This window comes from Dipteris shenzhenensis, chromosome 16 (assembly GCF_047967505.1).
Source record: "Dipteris shenzhenensis isolate YYH24624 ecotype China chromosome 16, Dip_SZ_1.0, whole genome shotgun sequence".
NCBI classification, from domain to species: Eukaryota; Viridiplantae; Streptophyta; class Polypodiopsida; order Gleicheniales; family Dipteridaceae; genus Dipteris; species Dipteris shenzhenensis.
In genome coordinates this window covers 18710365-18731667 of record NC_141611.1, presented here as the reverse complement: position 1 = coordinate 18731667, position 21303 = coordinate 18710365, and the positions used below count along the sequence as shown (strand labels likewise).

Sequence of the window (21303 nt, the reverse complement as noted above, 5' to 3'; positions counted from 1 at the left end):
CCAAGTCGATGGGAATTAAAATAAAATACAAAGTGAATTTCAATTATTATGGTGCGATCGCATTACTATGACCTGCCCCCCTACTAGAAACAAAGTGGGGATCCCACTAAGGCCCTGCAATGCAATTCCACACAAATTGCAGAACAAGCAAACAAACAACCGAGGAATCGAAATGAACGGAGCAATACCTTCTGCTGCGGTGCTTTTTGAAGACAAGGAGAATGCACATAAAAGCAAGAGGGACGAAAGAAATCTAGCCAAAACAAAAGCAAACAAATGATTGAAAGGGGAAACTCTCTGCGTCCAATGCAAAATAATGTTCAAGTAGCAATCGATGGATTAGGAGTTCAGAGGAAAGGATATGTAGGAAACTTGCTACTAGAAAGTTCCTCTAGAGGAAAGTTGCTGTATAGGAAAAACTCCTATAAGAAAGTTCTTGGGTAGGAAAGTTGCTATATAGGAAAAGCTCCTACATTGAAAATACCACTAACCACCCAACTAACCCTCAACCAACCCTAAGGATTCCACTAACTAGTCAAACTTGACCAATACCAAAGAAATCCCCATTCCTAAGAGCTTTGCAGGGCCAAAAATGTAATAGGAAAAGCTCCTACATTGAAAACACCACTGACCACCCAGCTAGCCCTCGACCAACCCTAGGGATTCCACTAACTAGTCAAACTTGACCAATACCAAAGAAATCCCCATTTCCTAAGATCTTTGCAGGGCCAAAAATGTAATAGGAAAAGCTCCTATATTGAAAACACCAGGGATTCAACTAACTAGTCAAACTTGAACAATACCAAAGAAATCCCCATTTTCCCAACCCTCGTAGGGAAGAATTTTCAAAGTTCTGTAGATGTCAAACTCATAACCTTACTTGTCAAAGTTCTCCGTTGAAAAAATTGTGCCACCTTCAAGCCTCTAAGGCAGCCGTGTTAACCCTTTGCCTTAGCTTTGCTCACTTTCCTGCTCCAAATTCCTCCTACAACTCCACATCATGGCCGATCGCCTCACCCGTATTGCCATCGTCAGCTCCGATCGCTGTAAGCCCAAGAAATGCCGCCGGGAGTGCAAGAGGCACTGCCCCGTCGTCCTAACAGGTGCTATACGGAGTTTTTATGGCGATTTTCGGGCTTGGTTGAATGTTTTACGTCCTGTAGATTCCATTCCTACATTACAGCCTTATCTAAACACTATAATTATCATAGTCACACATTCTTACATATATTTAGAAAAACTGCACCTTTTGTGAGATATTTCATCTCAGAGAAACCAGACATTAGTAAAACAAAACCGAAACTCTAGGTTTCCACCGTGAAACGTTTCTGGTAACGGCTCTTTCTAATAGCCTTGAAGTACGGGGCTCACGAGCTGATCATGTATCTTTGGAAGTTGATTTTAATTTTTTGTAGTCGTAACGTGTCGTTTTTGGAAGCTGACTCAATATATAACTCTGTTCTCACACAAGAAAGAAAGTTTATGGAAGTCTTAGAAAGATTATGAGACTGAAAAAATCAGATATAATGAGCTGAAAAGATGGAGCTCTAAGTGGGCATTTGCACCCAAGGCAAATACAAACACAAAAACACTAGTACAAAGTATACAATGTATCTGAGCCCATGGAGAGGATGGGAACTGCGGTGTGACATCATTGTGGTGGTCCTCATCCAGCAGCTGAGAATGGGTAAGAGGGTCTCAGCAAAGAAAAGAGGAAATATCATATTTATAGCTTTAAAGACATGGGAACATGAAGGGAATGAAGTTCCAGAAAGACAGGGCTTTTTGAAAACATCGATATGGAATACCTAAAAATACATGAGGGCAGGGATTTGGAACGATAGCCCTTTGCCGTTATCAATGCATTCTCAGCTGACCGGTGGACGTAGTTCCTTAGATAACATATAGAGGACCACCATAGTGATGCCACACTGCAGATCCCATCCTTGTCACAAACTTAGACACTTTGTACTAGTGTTTATGTTTGTATTTATCTGGGTGCAGATGCCTATTGAATTTGAAGATAATTACAAGTGGAATGCATGCATGGAAAGGACAATAATGGGAGGTTTGAAAGTCTATGCAGCTTCCAAAATGAGTGCAAGAAGCCACACCTATGGAACTTCTTCCCATTTGCTAGCTTCTTCCGATCTCTCTCCACATCATCTTTTGTGATGGTGTCATTTGTTGCCTTTATAGAGAATTTATGGTTGTCCCCTCCCCATCTCTTTTGTAGAGATCCTTGACAAACTTTATCATGTCTTCCTGGAATGCTTTCCCCACCTGATATTTTGGAATCTTTTGAAACCTAGATGGCAGTTTATGCTTGGGTACTGATGAGAACATAATCGTAGCTTTGAGTACTACGTTAATTTTTTTAATTTTGTACTTTCTATAACTATTTCTATTTCTACTTTTATTTTTAGACTTTTATTTATTTTTTATTTTTTATTCCTCATTTACTTATAATTTTGTCAAACTCCCTTCTTTCTTTTGTTCATTCACTGGTTCTATCAAAAAGTATAATTTATAAGATAGATATATTCTACTCTTATGAAGGTTTACAAAATTTTATGGATTTAGATGCTCGTTTGGGAGAGACTAAAATGAAATCGTTTAGACTTCACAAGCAGTTGTAGCTTGAATGAAGAGATTTTGGACTACTTTTTGATTAGCCTTCTCCTTTAGTGCTAGCCTTCGTCATGGCTGAGTTTGCCCTTCACCTCCGGAGTGTCGACAGAAACTCAGTACGAAGACTTTGTATAAAAGGATGCTCAAATATGTGTGGGTGTGTGGATTTGTATGTGTGAGAGCATGTTTTTATACTATGGTCTACACCCATCGTTGGGCGCTGATGAAGTCAGTGGGGATGTCATAGTAGCTAGTCCCTGCTATGCGTCATGGAGTTTATGGTTTTCAATCTTATGAGTGACTATCGTGAGATTGAAACTGCACTATGTTGTGTTTTTAGAGGATGAGTTTGGGAATGTTCCTGGATTCATCTAGGTATATTCTTTTTAAGCTTGAGGTGCCATGTAGCTTCTGGAAAAACTTTCCAAATATTTTTTTTTTAGCTTCTCAGAATTTTCGAGTTGTTAATAAATAGGAACAAAACTATGTACTATGAGGCTTGTGGTCATCACCATTGTCTTTTTAGAGATGGATTCAGACCTCTCTCCACAGTAGAGAGGAAGTTTGTGTTGCGGGGTATGTCCTACTATTGCTCATTTATGTAGATGACGTAATCTTCTTCGCAAAAGACAAGAGGGACATGCAACACACTTGGATGCACTAGGCAGATTCTACAGACCCTCAAGCATGCAGGTCAAAGTAATGGTTACAGGAACTTGAAATAAACAGATATGACCCTTCTACTAGTGGCTGCGCTAATTTGCCAGCACCCTCTTGTATAGTATGAATGTGGCCTCTTTGAGTACTTGGAGGACTTGGAGCTTTTCTAGTCTCTCCCATAGCTTTTTACATGGGACCGTGTGGAAGGCTTTTTTGAAATCTACAAAGCATCAAACGGGAAGCATTCTGCCAATACATGGTCTACCTCAACACGCTTGATGCAAGCAGGATACATGCAGTGACGGATGACCGAGAGAGTAAAGGTGTTTGTGTGTAAACTTCTGAGATGGAGCTGAGATTACGATGGAGTAGGTTCAACCTAGATGGGTATATGAAGGATCTATTAACCCCAGCAGTTCACAGCTTTTTTGCAACTCTCGTGTCTGTTGAATGCTTTGTTTTAGTGGTATCACACATCCCTAACTTGGATTATTGTTGGATCCTCCTCTTCCCTGCTTTAGTTGATGTATGTCTGTTGGCGCAAGCCTCTCTAGCTTGGGTGGGCATAGAAGGAAGGATAATAGTGTTTATTTTTGTAATTGTTTGCACACATGCATGCTGCTTGAGTTGGATGGAAGGATATTTTAACCCCTCCCTTTTTGTTGTTGCAAAATTTCAAGGTGGGCTTCTCTTTTTGGCATGCATCATATTGGAGATTGCCTCAGTATCTATGTACAACCGAAGTTCAATTACTGGACTCAGTTTTTTCTGGCCATACATAAGACACATCTACTTGTTTGTCTATTTTAACATGCAGGGAAATTGTGTATCGAGGTCTCTCCAGCCTCAAAAATAGCTTTCATATCCGAGGAACTTTGTATTGGCTGTGGTATTTGCGTTAAGGTATGAATATATGTATCTCTCTTAAGGCTTAAGTATCAGCCTTGTCAAGAAACATGATTTTGATTACAGATTTAGTCAGCTAAAGAGCCATGTATTGTGCAGTGGTTTTCTGCATTGAAAGGTGAGCAATTTGGTTTGTGATTGCAGAAATGCCCTTTCGAAGCTATCCAGATTATTAATTTGCCAAAAGATTTGGACAAGGATACTACACACCGCTATGGGCCAAACACATTCAAGCTACATAGGCGAGTAGATTTGTTTTCTTGTTATGTATGAGCTCAATGATTTGAAAATCAATTGCATCTTTGTTTGAATATGTGAAACCTGTTGGTTTTATTTGCTCTCTTCCATGCATAGCAGTGTGAATCAATACTCTAGTGAAAACAAGAAAAGGCATGGCTTATTTCCAAAAGTCATCTGCTTATCCCTCGAGCATTTATTACTGGTGGTGGTGTTTTTTTCCCGAAACCTATTGAATAAAGTCCTAGGTAAGATTTAGTGAATTCCAATCGTTTTTTAAAAATACTGCGAGGGATGATAACGGAAATCTGTTTTTTATGCAGGTTGCCTGTTCCAAGGCCAGGTCAAGTCCTAGGGTTGGTTGGAACCAATGGCATTGGTAAATCCACTGCTTTGAAGGTCTTGGCTGGGAAATTGAAACCCAATCTTGGTAGATTTGATGTAAGGCAGTTTTCCAAGCTCATTTGATGTTCCAATTTTTGTCATTGCTCTGTTTATAGAGGTGCAAATTTGCAAGCTTGGGTTTTCCGACATTCTCGGGTAAAAGTTTTTGGCTGAAGGAATATTGCTTTTGCAGAATCCGCCAGATTGGCAAGAAATATTGACACACTTTCGAGGATCAGAGCTTCAGAATTACTTCACACGTATATTGGAGGATAATCTTAAGGTATGCTCACAGTGCAGGTTCATGGTGTAAGTGTGTTTTTGCCTGTGCTGTCTTCTGTTATATTGGTGCTATTTGTAGTAATTTCACGCATGTATTTGTTGCCTTCCTATCTTATGGGTTTGATTGCAAATTAAAGACATCATCTGTGACAGGCAAAAATCAAGCCACAGTATGTTGATCATATTCCCAAGGCAGTGAAAGGAAATGTCGGAGAAGTTCTTTCACAAAAGGATGAACGGAGTATGAAGGAAGGTCTTTGTCACGACCTTGACTTGAATCAAGTCTTGGATCGTGATGTAGGTGATTTGTCAGGCGGGGAGTTGCAACGCTTTGCGATAGCAGTTGTTGCTATTCAACATGCTGAAATTTACATGTTTGATGAACCTTCTAGTTATCTTGATGTAAAACAAAGGCTGAAAGCAGCACAAGTTGTCAGGTCTCTTCTTCGGCCCGACAGGTTTGCTATTAACCCTACCTCTGTGCAGGGGCTTGCATGCATGTATTGTTCTGTATGAGTCCTGGTTTGGAGATGCATAGAAAACATGAGATGTTTAAAATGTCCCTTATGCTTTTTAGTTCATTTCACCATCTCGGAGAGTCTCTTTGGTAATTTTTTTGAAAAAAGCCCCTTGAGAATTATAGTGAGGTGTATGGAGAAAATTGAGTGCATGATGGAATTGTATCAGCAAGAGTTACTTGGGAATATGTTACTTTTTATATCAATCTGGCCTTAGGTGATACGCTGTTTTAATGTCATTCTTTTTCTCGTTTGTCATGCTGTTTGTTTTTTTCAATTGTAATGAATAGATTCAAATAGTTGGAGCCCTTGTTTAGAGTTGGAGCACGACCGACCGACGGGGGTCACAGTAGCCCTGGTTAGACGTAGAGCTACGACCAAGAGACGTGCCAGGACCGCACCTCTGAGTGGCCGACAGCACTCTATTGCCAACTTCATGCCTCCACTGCCTCATCCATCCTGATATCTTGCTGTTGCTGGGGATGATGATGATATTGATGATGATGCTGAGATTGATATATAGTCGACCACCGACATGACTATGTTGTACTTAGGACTTAGTACTGCCATTCTGCATTTTTGGCATTTTGCATTTTGCATTGGTATGGACGCTCGTTTAGTAGCTCCACTACCACAGCTCGTTGTATCAGGATTTTCACAGTGTGATAGACCCATCGGTCTTCCGAAGACTTTAATAAACTTTCTTTCTTTCTTTCTTTCTCTCTTCTGCCCTTTAACCTCCTTTGTGCCCCCCCTCTGCCTCCCCTGCTCCTCAAAAAGATCTTAGCTGAGCTCCCACTTGCTGCACTTGAGATGTACCTTTTCTTTTCAGTACCTATTATCTAGTTTCTTATAGTTACACATTGTGAAGCTGTGCTAGACACCTCTAGTTCCCCTGCATGGGGTGTATGAGCACGGTCTCATAGGCCTTTTTGGCATGTCGCAAACCTCTCTCTCTCAATGTTGGCGGATGAGTCAATCTTGGCTCAATGTTGGCAGATGAGTCAATCGTTCTTTCTCTCAATGTTTGCAGATGAGTCAATCTTGGCTCCTAGGCATTGTTGCTATGAAGTAAACACTCCCCCTCTCTCAGTGTATAAGCCATCCTTCCCCATTGCGTTTTGTAAAACTTGCATGGGTTTTGGTGGTTGAGGCTCTGGTTTGTGTTGCATGTGTATGCCTGTGGGTTCGATTCTTGGAATCATTTCATATGAGTCAATCTTGGCTCCTTGGCATTGGAGCATTGTATGGCGGCCCTTGTTGGGGGCGAGACCTATCGGTGACAGAGTCGGCCGTAGTCGAGAGGCTTTGAGTTCTCATGCTTTCACAGATGATCCTCAGTAAGCCCCCAGTCCCACATCAGATTGTCCTGGCTGAGTTCGGAGCATCTCCACTATAGCTTGATGCAGCATTCCATGTATCACATATCTATACCGCGTTAGAGATATGGCTTTTGCACTACAGGTTAACATGGTTGGCCCTATCCTCATCCATGGCATTGGCAGCTGAGGGTGAATAAGGGGGTTGGTATGCAGAGACATGCAGGTTGTTTGTGAGCTTGGGGCTCCACATAGACAGATTACCTTCCTTCGAGTACATCATTTAGGCCCCATCCGTCCCGCTTACATACTATGAGGTGAACCAGGTCATCTGCGAGGATCTCTTACAGTTACACACTTTTAGGACCTGGTTGGCACCCGCGAGCTCCTTGTGAAGCTCAGTTTCTATAGAGACCATTGCTTGCGCATTTTAGGTAGAGGGCTTCATTGATCCACTTTCCTTCTTCCCCAGTTGATTTCTTTCTTTCACCATCCCTAACTTTGGAGAGTTTGGGAAGATGGATGGGACCAATTATCCCATCTGGAAGGTGAAGATCCGGACATTTAGTAGCTCGGAAACTGTGGAAACTGACAACGGTGATAGCAGAAAAAATTCTGCTTACCAACACCTCTCTCAATCAGCAAAAAGACAAGCCTTCAAAACAAACAAAGTCACCATCACCATCTTTTCTCTTAAGCACAAGTCACTGAATCCAACAAATAGCTTCAGATTTAGAGATGTAGCCTGGACACCAACGGGATCAGCATGATAGTGTGGAGCTCAATGAGGACGGAGCAAAATGCACAACACCCAGAGCAGGTATCCATGTCACAGACTTAAGACAAGCTCCTACAACAACTGACTGGAACAAAGCACACAAGCACACAGAAATCCCCATGATTCAGAATTTCCCAAGACCAAGACGATTTCAGATCAGCCGCCCAAAATAGATGCATTTATCTCAGCTCATACTCTAGCTTATGTACACAAGCATAGATCCAAAACCTTGACACTGCCACATAGGCGTCTGTTCAAATCTCCGTGCTTAACTGAATCAAACACTTGCGCAATCTCTGTGAGCAGACTATACATAAAAGCTGTACTTAGGCTGTCCTGTATACCATCATCAATCTTTCCGTACAAACTTACGCCAGCGTGTAGAGCAGCCCTATAAGCAAACCGTACATCACTTGTGTGCAAGCGACAGGTGTCTCCACATAGTTCCCGTACGTGCAGTCTGTACCAAAATTTTACACACCCGTACACAAGAATGTGTATGATCCGTACATAGACCTCGGGCAGTCTGTACTCAATTGCCTGTACGTCAATCAGGAGACCGTCTTGCCTCTACCTCGCGTGGTCACTAGCATGTCTGCGTCCGTATAGAAATGAGCAGCTCCAAAAGCTATCTCGTCCCTTCGTAATTGTGCCTTCGCGTGATTACCCAGCTCCTCCAGGAACTCTCTAGCAGCTGCCATCCCACATACCATGCCAGCTCGTCGACCAGAAGGTTGAAGAATTCAATCACGTAGCCACCTTGTTCCAGATGCTCTACTTTCCTTTGTTTCCAGCCACATCAGAACATGAATTTTACCACACTCCTAATCCCTTCACAAAAACGTAGGCCTAGACAATTCATCCCCAAATTCTAGACCTTGGGCACCACCTTTTTTGTAAGCAGCTCGGTAAGCCCAAAGTGCTGCATGAAGTTTAGTATCCCAATTAGTCTTATGTGACTGCACTGTTTTAGTGAGAATCAGCTTGAGTGTCTTATTAGTTGATTCAGCTTCGCCATCAACACGAGCATAGTAATTGGTCCAAACTGTACGCATGATCTTGAATTCAGTCTTCAGCAACTGCATAACTTCATTGAAGATATGTGAGCCTTGATCAGTGACAGCTGTATGGGGCATCCATATCTGCACATAATGTTTTCAAAAACAAACTTGGCAGTGCTCTAAGCCGAGTTATCTTGGAGACACAAGCTTCATACAAGGCATTTAATGCATGAATCCCCACATAAAAATACACATAAAACAACCTATGCGGGACAACATCACCACATGACAATGGATGGGAATGAGGGACGCATGTCATCCTAAAACCAACACAAGTGACATGGATACCACAAAGCTCTGGAGTGAACTAGTGCACCAACACTTCAACTCATCATTTCCCACTGGTTTCCCTGCAAAACATATTCACATAAACTTGAAATATTTACTTCAGTTCATGGTAACTTGCAAAAGAGCTCCCTACTAAATCCAAAAGCCCCTTAACTAGTAGTTGTGCACACCTAAGTGCCTACCCATATCTAAATGGTGTGCAAGAAAATAATATACAAATTTTATCCCATCATTTTGCCACCCCCCATCTGCAGACATTTATGTCTAGCAGCCAGGCATGTATAAGTTCTGCAACTCCTCTGAGATATCTTCATCCATGAGATCTTCTAGCTTTTCTGGCTTCATAGTAACAGGACCACAGCTGCTCACACTCATAATTCTGACAAAAAATTTCTTGGGTCTGAAACCATTGACTCTATTCTTGTGTTGCCTCCATCCAAGTCTTCAAGCTGGTAAGAGCCATTCCTAAACTTCTTTGTCACTCGGAAGGGTCCCTTCCCATTTAGTCACAAACTTCTTCCTGAAAGTAGAATCCAAACTCCTGTTAAACCTTAAAACTAAATTACCCTCTTCGATCTTTTTATCTCTGAATTTTCTATTTGCCCTCTTCCTGGTTTTAAGCATAGTGTTCAATTGCCTTCTGTCTATCAAGTTGTGCTTCTTGCAAAGCTAGTAACCTGTTCTTATAAGCTGAACCTGATTCTTCACTCATCTTCATCAACATTTGTAAGGCTGGAATCTCTACTTCTAAGGGCAGCAAAGCTTGTTTCCCATAAACAAGATGAAAGAAAACTGTGTGCCTTCCTTGACTGCAACCCTGTAAGCCCATAATGCCATCCCATTACACGGGGGGTAACAAGTGATGGCATCTTTGTGTTTTAATTTCAGTTTATCACATAACAAATCCATCAATTCACTTCTGAAACCTGGTCCCCTATCAGAGACCTATACCAAATCTGCAGCAAATGTCTTCATATACAAATTTACTCACAGTCTGAGCGTTCACAGCCCGCACCGCATGTGCTTCAGCCCACCTTGTTAAATAATCTACAACCGTCAACATATAACAAGTTCCCCTGGCAGTCATGGGCAAGGGGCCAATAGCATCTATTCCCCACTTCATATATGTTGTATGCAAGCATAATGTTCCTGAGCTCCAGATGTAAGACTATTTTACTCATTTGTTGACACTGCAAACGTGACCTGCACCAATGCCTTATATCCCTTTGAAGAGAAGGCCATACATATCCTTCTGTGAGTGTCTTCCTCAGCATGATTTTAAATGCAAAATGCCCTCCACAAACTCCCTCATGATTATCTTCAATGATAGGTTGGATCAAGTGTTTCATGAGTTGGATGACAGTGGTGGCCAGCTAAATCCCAAGAAGACTCAGCTAGCAAGGAAAAGGTATTAGGCCACATTGTTTCTGAGAATGGAGTTGAGCCGGATCCTAATAAAGTGAAAGCTTTGGTGATGCTGTCTTCTCCTGTGAATACCAAACAGCTACATACCTTCGTTCAAAAGGTTCAGTATCTCTAAAGGTTTATACATATGCTATCTCAGATTTTGTTTTCTCTTCAGCAAGTGGTCAAATCGGAACCTTTGAAGTGGACAAAGGAGTGTGAGGAGGTGTTTGAGGCAGTTAAAGAGTCATTATCTCATGTCTCTATTGTAAAACCGCAGATTTCTTGAAAACATTTTATGTGAATCCCTGGGGCCAGATGCCATTGGAGCAATATTATTGCAGCAGGGAGTCTCCCAGACTTCCGAGCTGCCTTGTCTCGAGTGCACACACACAATCTCAATCCAAGACACAAAGGAGTCCCCAGTAGGATCGCCAAAACAGATGATAGCAGAAAAAACCACTAGGGGAGCAGTGGAAAACCTTCAAGTGGATTAAATATGATTTTCCGCTTACCAACACCTCTTTCAACCAGCAAAAAGACAAGCCTTCAAAACAAATGAAGTCACCATCACCATCTTTTCTCTTAAGCACAAGTCACTGAATCCAACACATAGCTTTAGATTTAGAGATGTACCCTGGACACCAATGGGATCAGCATGACATTGTGGAGCTCAATGAGGACGGAGCAAAATGCACAACACCTAGAGCAGGTATCCATGTCATAGACTCAAGACAAGCTCCTACAACAACTGACTGGAACAAAGCACACGAGCACACAGAAATCCTCATGATTCAGAATTTCCCAAGACCAAGACGATTTCAGATCAGCTGCCCAAAACAGATGCATTTATCTCAGCTCATACTCGAGCTTATGTACAGAAGCATAGTTCCAAAACCTCAACAATGCCACATAGGCGTCTCTTCAAATCTCCGTGCTTAGCTGAATCAAACACTTGCGCAATCTCTGTAAGCAGACCGTACATAAAAGTTGTACTCAAGACCTACAAGGCTCATACTAGGGCTGAGTGCTAACAAACCCCCCTCCATGGTATGGCTGAAGTATCTTGGAAATATCTCAGGAATACCTAGAAACTACATCATGGTTGCACATATTCATCCCATTGGGATATAGCAACCTATGATATGTACAGAGTGATCCCTCACGTAACAAAAGGAGCCAAGTGTAAAGCATGTCGAAATGCCTCAAACTTGGGCTACGGTAAAGCTTTCGTGAAAAGATTTGCCAAGTTGTCCTCGGTGGGAACATAGGACAACTGGATGTCTCCACCAGACAATCGCTCTCGAACATAGTGATAGTGGACTTCAATATGCTTTATGCGCACATGAAACACTGCGTTTCTAGCAACCGCCAAAGCACTCTGGCTGTCGGTGTAGATCGTAGTAGAGTTGGGCTGATTGATATCAAGATCTACAAATAACTTGCGAAGCCAAACGCACTCTATTGTAGCTGTGAAAGCTGCTTTGTACTCAGCCTCACAACTGGATGTGGCAACTGTAGGTTGCTTCTTGCTGAACCAAGAGATGCATGAAGCTCCAAGCATAAAACAGTTGCCTCTGTGTGACACCATAACGTCCTGCCTAGTCGTTGTCCGTGAATGCATGCAAAACAAGTGGGGCCTCTAAACCATAGAGTAAACCCAAATGCTGGGTGGCCTTCAAGTATTGAAAGTGTTAGACAAAGAGAGAGTGAGAGAGCAAGAGAGCTGAACGTCAGATTGCAATAGATGAAGTGATTGAATACAACAAGAGGGAAAGGTTTTGTCTAAGTGACAGATCCTTATCCTTCACTAGCCATAGTTAGTGAACTAACTGTGGTTAGGGGGATAAACCTCTAAAGAGGAAAAAGTGCCCCTAACCTACTTATTACATTACATTGGTCACTGCTAGAATATAATAATAATTCTAACATCCCCCTGCAGTGCCAATGTCATGTACAAGGAAATGAAGCCACTGTAGATTGTTTCTTGCTCAACCAAGAAATGCAAGCATGTCCTAGAAAGAAACAATTCCCATTGGTGGACTGCCTAGTATCATAGTCTCCAGCCCAATCTGAGTCACTGTAAGCATGCATCTGCAAGTCACCCCCCTTGGGAAACATCAAGCCAAAAGACTTTGTACCTTGCAAGTAACGGAAGATGCGTTTTACAGCCTGCCAATGCATAATCTTTGGGCTGTGCATATACCTGCTCACTTGAGAAACTGAAAACTGAATATCAGGTCTTGTATTGCAGAGATAAATGAGGCATCCAACAGCCTGGCTATAGAGTGTGACATCAATTGATTCACCCGCATCATGCATTGTAAGCTTCAGCCCTGGCTCCATGGGAGTGGACATAGGCTTGCAATCATGCATGTTGAATCTGTCCAAGAGCTTTTGAACATACTTGGATTGAGACATAACAATGCCACGTTTCTCTTGAATAAACTGGATCCCCAAAAAGAAATGTAACAAGCTCAAGTCTGACATATCAAATGTAGCTTTTAATTGGACTTTGAAATCTGCAATTACTTCCTCATTTGATCCGGTGAGCAGCATGTCATCTACATAAAGAATGATGACCAAAATATCCCCCCCATCCTTCTTGATGTAGAGGGTGTTCTCAGTTGGACTATTGTGCAGCCCCTTGCTGGTTAGAAAGGCATCAATTTTGGCATACCATGCACGTGGGGCTTGTTTCAGCCCATATAAAGCTTTATTCAGCTTGCATACTTGATGTGCATTTCCTGAAATTTCAAAGCCCGGAGGTGGTTTGACATAAACCTCTTCCAACAAGTCTCCATTAAGGAAAGCTGTTTAAATGTCCAACTGATGAACATTCCATTCAAAATTTGCAGCCATTGCTATAACTAACCTGATGGTGGTCATTCTAGATGTAGGAGCAAAAGTCTCCTCATGATCTATGCCCTTTTTTTGAGCATATCCTTTTGTAACCAGCCTTGCCTTGTACCGATCAATGGACCCATCTGGCTTTCTTTTGACTTTGAAAACCCAACATGTACCTATGGCATTCTTACCTGGTGGCAAATCCACGACATCCCAAGTCTGATTTTTATGAATGGATTGCAATTCATCGTGCATGGCATTCATCCAATGCACATTATTTTTTGCTTCTTTAAATGTCTCAGGCTCCTCCTTATCAAGAAGAGTACCTGCATAAGCTGATTCAACTGAAAGAGCCCCCCCCATGTGCCTTATTGCACTACGAGTTCTGCGAGGCAATGGAGCCTCAAGCTTACTCTCCCTGAGAGTCTGAAGAAACCAATGCGGGACTGTTTTGGCTGCGTGTATCTCTTGAATTTCTTGCCTGACAACTTCATTCACACCCTGAGGTTGTACTAATTCAGCTGGGGGCTGAATCTGTACATGTTGATCTGGCGGAGGTTGCTGTAAATTCTGAGTTTCAGTGGGGGAACCAAATGCTATAGGAAGCATCCCCTCAAATACATCGTCTGAAGAGGCTGGAATCTGAAATTCAGCATGTGTATGTGCAGAATTTTCAGAGTTTTCAAAGAATATAACATCTCTACTAACAAAAATCTTGCGTGTAGCAGGATTGTAGAGACGATAGCCTTTGCTTTGTGAACTATATCCCACAAAAATGCATTTGAGTGCCTTATCTGGCAACTGTGTCTGAACTCCACAGGCACGTGGGCATACACAACCAAAAACTCTGAAATGGTCTACGGAAGGCTTTCTCTCATGCCATGCTTCATAGGGAGTGATTGTCTTCAAAGCCTTTGTAGGAGCCCGATTTAAAATATAGTTGGCACACATGAGGCCTTCTAGCTAAAACCTGTGAGGCAACTTCTTACTTGTGAGCATGCATCTAGCGGTGCGATTCTTCCGCTCAGCTTTGCCATTCTGTTGAGGTGTAAGCCTCACTGTAAGCTGATGCATGATGCCTTTTTCTTTCAAAAATGTCTCAAATTCATGAGACATATACTCCCCCCCTCAATCTGTTCGAAGTGTGTGCACCTTGAGTCCTGTCTCATTCTCAACCATAGCCACAAAGTGTTTGAAATGCATAAACACTTCTGATTTTGCCTTGAGACCATAGACCCAAGTGTAGTTGGTAAAGTCATCTATGAATGTAACAAAATAGAGATAACCCCCAAAAGCAGGTGTCCTCATGGGACTGTAGACATCACTGTGAATAAGCTGTAATTTTCGTGTAGCTTTCACTGCATCATCCTTTTTGAATGGAAGTCTATGCATTTTGCCAAGAATGCAGCCTTCACATGCATGAGGAGGAGGCGACTCCAAGGGAGGCAATGCATTGACCATATCATGCCTCTGAAGTGTCATTAAGCTGCCATAGTTCATGTGCCCATACCTGGCATGCCATAACTTCGCATTCTGCATCGCAGCAGTGGGAGTGCTAATTGATAATGCAAGATGGGATCTTTTTTCATATAGATCAAGCTGAAAAAGACCCCGATACAAAGTGCCAGACAACATCAAAGCATAGCCATTTTCTTTGTCTCTGACTGCACACTTGTCATCATAAAAAACAACCTGAAATCCTCCTCTATTGAGTGAGGACACTGAAAGCAAATTCTTCTTTATCCCTGGCACATAGAGTACATCTGAAATTTTGAAATCTGTGCCATCAGTGGATGTGAGAATAATGTCTCTCACTCCACACACTAAATAAGAAGAATTATCGCACAAGTTACCTTCTTCTTGGTGGGTGAAGAATGCAAAGTTACAAACAGACTCTTCTTGGAAGTGATGTGCTTTGAAGCACCACTGTCAAAATACCAAGTATGAAGTGTCGCATCATTACTAAAGGAGCATTCATCCTTTGAAGGATCGTAACTGCAAGTCAAGAAAGCATATGGGTCATCGTCTTTAGTGGTTGTAATATCAGAACTACCCACTGAAAAATCTGAAGTGCAAGACAGAAAGGCATTGTGCTCTTCAACCAAGTTGGCTGCAACATCTCCTCCATCATGAGAATGTGGAACTGATGCATCTGACACAGCCATACTGGAATCCCTTTTCTTCTCTTTGGCTATGCGCTTCTTGCACTCTCCAATATAATGGCCTGGCTTTTTGCAATAATGACAGATGCCCTTCTTTTTCTGCTTATTTGTATCACCCTTTGCCTTATAAGAAGGCTGTCCAGAATCAGCTTTATGCTGATGTGTGTGCTGATTGGCATGTGGCTTTTGTTGCCCTTTACCCTTGGGCTTGAACTTGGAGAGCATAGCATGCTCACCAGCCCGGGTTGCCATATTTCTGCGAGTTTGTTCCTCCTGCAATAGAAGTCCTACCAACTCGTGAAAGGAGAGAGGATTGCTGCCCCCCCTCAATGACAAACTCAGCGAGGTGTGGAAACCGAGAGTGGTGGACCATCTCTGAATCCGGAATGACTTCATCAATATTCAGCTATTGTTCCTTGAGGTCGTGAAGCTTTGTGAGGTGAGAATTCATGGAATCTCCCTCCTCCATATGTGTATGGGAAAGTTCTCGCTTCAGAAAGGAAACCCTGGCATCATTTCTTGCTGCAAACATACTCTCTAGTATCTCCCAAGCTGCCATAGATGTCTTGCATGACTGAATATGAGGTATAATGAACCTCTTGACAGAAAGAGAAATTACTGAAAGAGCTTGTGCATCTCTAGAGTCCCATCTTTTCTGCTCTGCTGTGGGAGCTCCTGGAGTAGCTGCTTCAACCATCTGTGCTGCATTTATACCTCCACCCCTGCGTCCAGTTGTAGGAGTGACAGGTGTAGTAGCTGTATTTGGTCTTGCTTCATCCCCATTGACATAATCCCAAAGATGTCTACCAACCAAGATATTGCGAACCATGAAACTCCACAAGGAGTAGTTGGTGCCATCCAACTTATCCTCCTGTGTGAGAACCCCGAACACCTCATTGGAGTTGTTCTGAGCCATTTATACAAAAAAATATCAAAAAATACAGTAGACTGACCAAGTGAAATCCCTTCCTGGGATATAAAATGCACACGTAAAATCTGCAAAGAAAAAGCTACCCACAGCGACAAATACTGTCACAGCCTGTCAAAGGCTTAGAATGCACTTCAATTATCCTGCAAATGCTCTCCAAAACTGCCAAAAAACACTGCAAAATTTGCCAAGGTTTGCAATGTCACTCAAAATGAGTCCAAAATTGCCTGCAAATTCCCAAATTGCTTTTTCACTGCAAAATTGCAACCCACTTGCAAAAGCTCCAATTTCTTGAGGAAAATCGCATCCAAAAGAGGGCAAATTAACTGAAAGCCCCGATTATGCAGGAAATTGCAGTGCAAAACCAAAAGCCCCAAATTTTGGGGAGAAATTGAGCTGTAATTGGGGCAAATTCACAAAAAGCCCCAAACTTTATAAAAAAGGCCCAAATTTCTCCAAATGTGGTCACAATTGCCCACAGAACTCCTTGAATACATAGCCAAACAATGGCTCAATGCAAAGGAAAACACTTGCTAACTGAACTTGCACCTGTACGTCAGAGGAGTTCGTGCTACCAATAGAATCCACCAAATGAGTTGTACGGATAACAACGTACAGTGGTACGGTTGCTGACGCAATGTACGGCTGTACGATGTGGTACAGTTGTACGGGCACGTGCACCTCGAGTCTGTACGGACAACCGTACGTTGTATGGCGTCACATGTACGAAAACATGTACGGACATCGAATAGTTGTACGGACTGCAGATTTGTACGGTGTTGAAGCTGATGTAGATACATATGGCGTTGAGCTAGTACTACTTGTACGGTACGGCTATTGTACGGCGAAGGTACGGCGCAGGTACCTGTACCCAGCAGCATTGTTCAAAAGACAACGCACGTACGGATGGAGATTGCAGTGTACGGATGTACGGATGGAGATTGTTGTATGGATGTACGGCGCTGTACTGCAGTCTACGGACAATAGCACTTGTACGGACGGGCTGCATGCAGAATGTACGGACGAACAGATTGGCGTTGGATGTACGACGGATTCCACTGTACGGAATAGTCAACTATGGCTGTATGGAATCGTCCGTACAGATTGTACGGAGATATCAATGTGAGTGAAGTGCAGCTCAGGCTCGGTGTAACGGGTTGGGAGCTGGGAGCTGGGAGCCAGGCCGAGAAAGAAAGAAAGAAAGTTTATTAAAGTCTTCGGGAGACCGTGAAGGTCTATGAGAGCTAGGAGTAGGGTCTTGTTGCTCTGATACTAAATGTTAGACAAAGGGAGAGTGAGAGAGCAAGAGAGCTGAACGTCAGATTGCAATAGATGAAGTGATTGAATACAACAAGAGGGAAAGGTTTTGTCTAAGTGACAAAACCTTATCCTTCACTAACCATAGTTAGTGAACTAATTGTGGTTAGGGGGAAAAACCTCTAAAGAGGGAAAAGTGCCCCTAACCTACTTATTACATCACATTGGTCACTGCTAGAATATAATAATAATTCTAACAGACAGACCTGCTTCATTGCTTGCCAATGCTGCATACTAGGCTTGTGCATGTACCTGCTGAGCTGGGAAATGGCATCTTGAAGATCAGGCCAGGTATGACAAAGGTATATGAGGCAACCAATATCCTACTGATAAAGGGATGCATCAAATGGCGGACTTCCATCCTCGGTGGAGAAATGAAAGCCAGGCTCCAATGGAGTAGAAACTGGCTTGCAATCCTCAAACTGGAAGCGATCAAGGAGTTGTCCAGTATACTTGGACTGACTCATCATTATACCCCCCTCAACACATGCAAAGTGTATGCCCAAATAATAGTGCAACCGGACCATATCTGTCATGGCAAAAGACTGCTGTAAAGCAGCCTTGAAATCTGCAATTTGTTCCATATCTGGCCGAGTGATAAGCATGTCATCCACATATAAAATCAGAATTAAAAATTCTGATGCACTCTTTCGGACATAAAGAGTGGCCTCGGTTGGGCTATTCTAAAAGTCACGGGCTGTCAAAAATGCATGTATCTTCGCATACCATGCCCGGGGTGCCTACTTCAAGCCATAGAGGGCTTTTCTGAGCCGTCAAACCATATTTTCAGAACCTAATTGTTCAAAACCAGGTGGCTGAGTGACATAGACCTCTTCTTGAAGATCATCATGAAGGAAGGCAGTCTTGACGTCCAGCTGATGAACCTCCCAATGCCGATGAGATGCCATAGCAATAACACACCTGATAGTAGTAATACGTGAGGTGGGAGCAAAGGTCTCCTCAAAGTCAATGCTGTGCTGATGTGCATATCCCTTTGCAACCAAGCGGGCTTTGAGGCGGTCAACTCTGCCATCAGCTTTTCCTTTCACCTTGTAGACCCACTTTGTGCCAATGGCACGCTTGCCTGTTGGCAAGTCACACAACTCCCAAGTGTTGTTTGCATGAATGGATTCAAGCTCAATCTTCATGGGATCCATCCATTCCTTGCTGTCAAAGGCATCCGTGTGACATAAAGGTTCCTCATTGCAAGCAGTAGCAACCAAAGCTACAGCCAAATAGTTGCCATGCATCTGTTTATGCACACCTCTAGTGCGGGCTGGCAAAGGCTTAGCTTGTTTGCTGTCCCTGAGTGTGTCCAAAACCCATCTCGGGACTGATTTTTGCTGTTTAGTGACAACTCTCTCCTGTGCAACTGCCTGCTCAATAGCATGATCATCAACTAAAGGCATATCAGGCTGAGCAGGAACTATTGGAGGAGGATGTGCAATGGTAGAAGTGTATGGCACAACACTTTGCACTGGTTGCTCTGGATCTATGGGCGAATGAAAGAGAGGCAACAATGTATCAAAGACATTTGAGGAATCAACAGTAGGCTGTTTTTGCATTCCAGCCAAGGTAAAGGCACATTTTCAGCGAATACAACATCCCTACGGACAATGACCTTGCCCGTGTTGGGCTGATACAACCTGTATCCCTTGCTCTCTGCACTATAACCAATGAATATGCATTTTACGGCTTTGTCTTCAAGCTTATGCCTCAGCTGAGATGGCACATGAGCATAAGCCAATGACCCAAACACCCGCATATGAGAAATTTCAGGTTTGCGACTGTGCCATGCCTCGTAAGGTGTGATAGTCTTCAATGCCTTTGTGGGTGCCTGATTGAGCACATAGTTGGAGCACATGACAGCATCCAACCAAAACTTATTTGGCCAAGACTTTCCTTTGAGCATGCACCTGCCCATTTCCATCTCTGTCCGATTTTTCCTCTCTGCCAGTCCTTTTTTACTGTGGAGTATAAGGCACTGTACATTGATGAATAATACCTTGAGCTGCCAAAAAATCAGAGAATTCACGGGACATGTGCTCTCCTTCCCTGTCAGTGCGTAGAGTAAGGAGCTTGTTCCCTGATTCATTTTCAGCCATGGCAAGCGAATGTCTGAAGCATGGGAACACATCACATTTGGCCTTCATGCCATATATCCAAGCAAATCTGGTGTAGTCATCCACAAAGGTATAAAAGTAAAGGTAGCCCCAAGAGATGCTGTCCGCATCGACCCGCACACATCACTATGCACAAGGTGAAGCTTCCTGGATGCACCAACTGTCCCATCCTTTGGAAATGAGAAACGGTGCATTTTGCCCAACAAGCATCCCTCACAAACATGTTTAACCGGTGCATGCATGGGTGGCAACTACCATGTTTTGTGAATGCATTTTAACCAAGCTTCTATAGTTGAGGTGACCCAACCTCGCATGCCATAAGTGGGAATCTGAAATTACAGATTCAGCCACCAAATTTGCCTCTATAGCAGGCTGTTTGTAATAAACATCAAGGTGATATAGCCTAGAAGAAAGTGACCTATTAAGTACTATGATGTCATCATACCGGTTGTCACACACGGCACATCGATAACCATCAAAGAGAACCTGAAGGCCATTCAAGGATATGGCTGCAATGGAGATGAGGTTCTTCGTGATACCTAGGATAAACAAAATATCCATGAGGGTGATCGCATCACCTGAAATTGAATTGACCTCGACCTGGCCGATCCCTTTCACAGGGTATGATGCATTGTTGGCACATGTCATTGTGCCACCATGTGGAGCAGCCCCGAATGTCTGAAAGAGTGATTTGCAAGAAGTGATGTGCTTGGAAGCACCACTGGCGAAGCACCAATATGACTTAGAATCTAAGATAGACAAGGCTGTAGCATGCTTCTCTGGATGGTATTGGCATGTCACCGTGAAAGCCCACTCATGGTGAGAAATGTTTGTTGCTTCATGACCATGATCTGGGGTAGTAGCAGGAGTAGTGGCAACAAGTTCCTTTTGCTGCTTTTTCTTTTCAGAAGCGATGTGCTTGCGACATTCAGAAATGTAATGTCCTGGCTTCTGGCAATAATTACAACGTTTGCTGTTTTTCTTCTTTGCATCAGACGGGGCAGAATTAGATGAGTGTCCAGCAGTAGATGAGCCTCCAGAATTTCTGGCTTGGGTTTGCTGTAATTTTGCCCTTTCTTTCCCTCATTTTTGTGATTAGCGACAAAAGCCTGATTTGCAATTTGAGAGGCAGCATGATTTGTGCGACTCTGCTCTTCTTGCAGGAGAAGGGAAACAAGTTGGTCGAAAGTTTAAGTGTTGGGATTGCCCATGGCAACCAACCTCAATGTAGTAGCAAATCTGTGGTAGGACTCAGGAAGTCCATTGAGTGTCGTGGGCACTATGTGAGCATCTGAAATAATTTCATCCACATTAATGAGCTGCTCTTGAAAATCCTTGATTTTTGTGATGTATGCATCCATGCTGCCCCCCTCTTCCATTTTGACATTCTCCAATTGCCTGCGTAAGAAAGCAACACGTGTCCCACGCAGCCTTTGATGTTTTGCAAGACCAATGTGA

General features: G+C 42.9%; 1 protein-coding gene across 9 annotated transcripts in view; it reads left to right on the top strand.

Annotated features, from left to right (window-relative positions):
- The first annotated feature begins 900 nt into the window (after positions 1-900).
- Positions 901-21303, top strand: part of LOC147892649 (ABC transporter E family member 2-like) — a 41140-nt gene continuing 20737 nt past the window's right edge. For all 9 annotated transcript variants that reach the window (XR_015542330.1, XR_015542328.1, XR_015542329.1 and 6 more), the window contains exons 1-6: positions 901-1103; positions 4109-4194; positions 4342-4439; positions 4758-4875; positions 5012-5101; positions 5254-5558. Coding sequence is in view for 2 of the 9 variants with exons in the window: in XM_087387002.1 (XP_087243128.1) it covers positions 1001-1103; positions 4109-4194; positions 4342-4439; positions 4758-4875; positions 5012-5101; positions 5254-5558 (800 nt within the window). In the remaining 7 variants the exon portion in view is untranslated. The remainder of the gene's footprint in view (positions 1104-4108; positions 4195-4341; positions 4440-4757; positions 4876-5011; positions 5102-5253; positions 5559-21303) is intronic.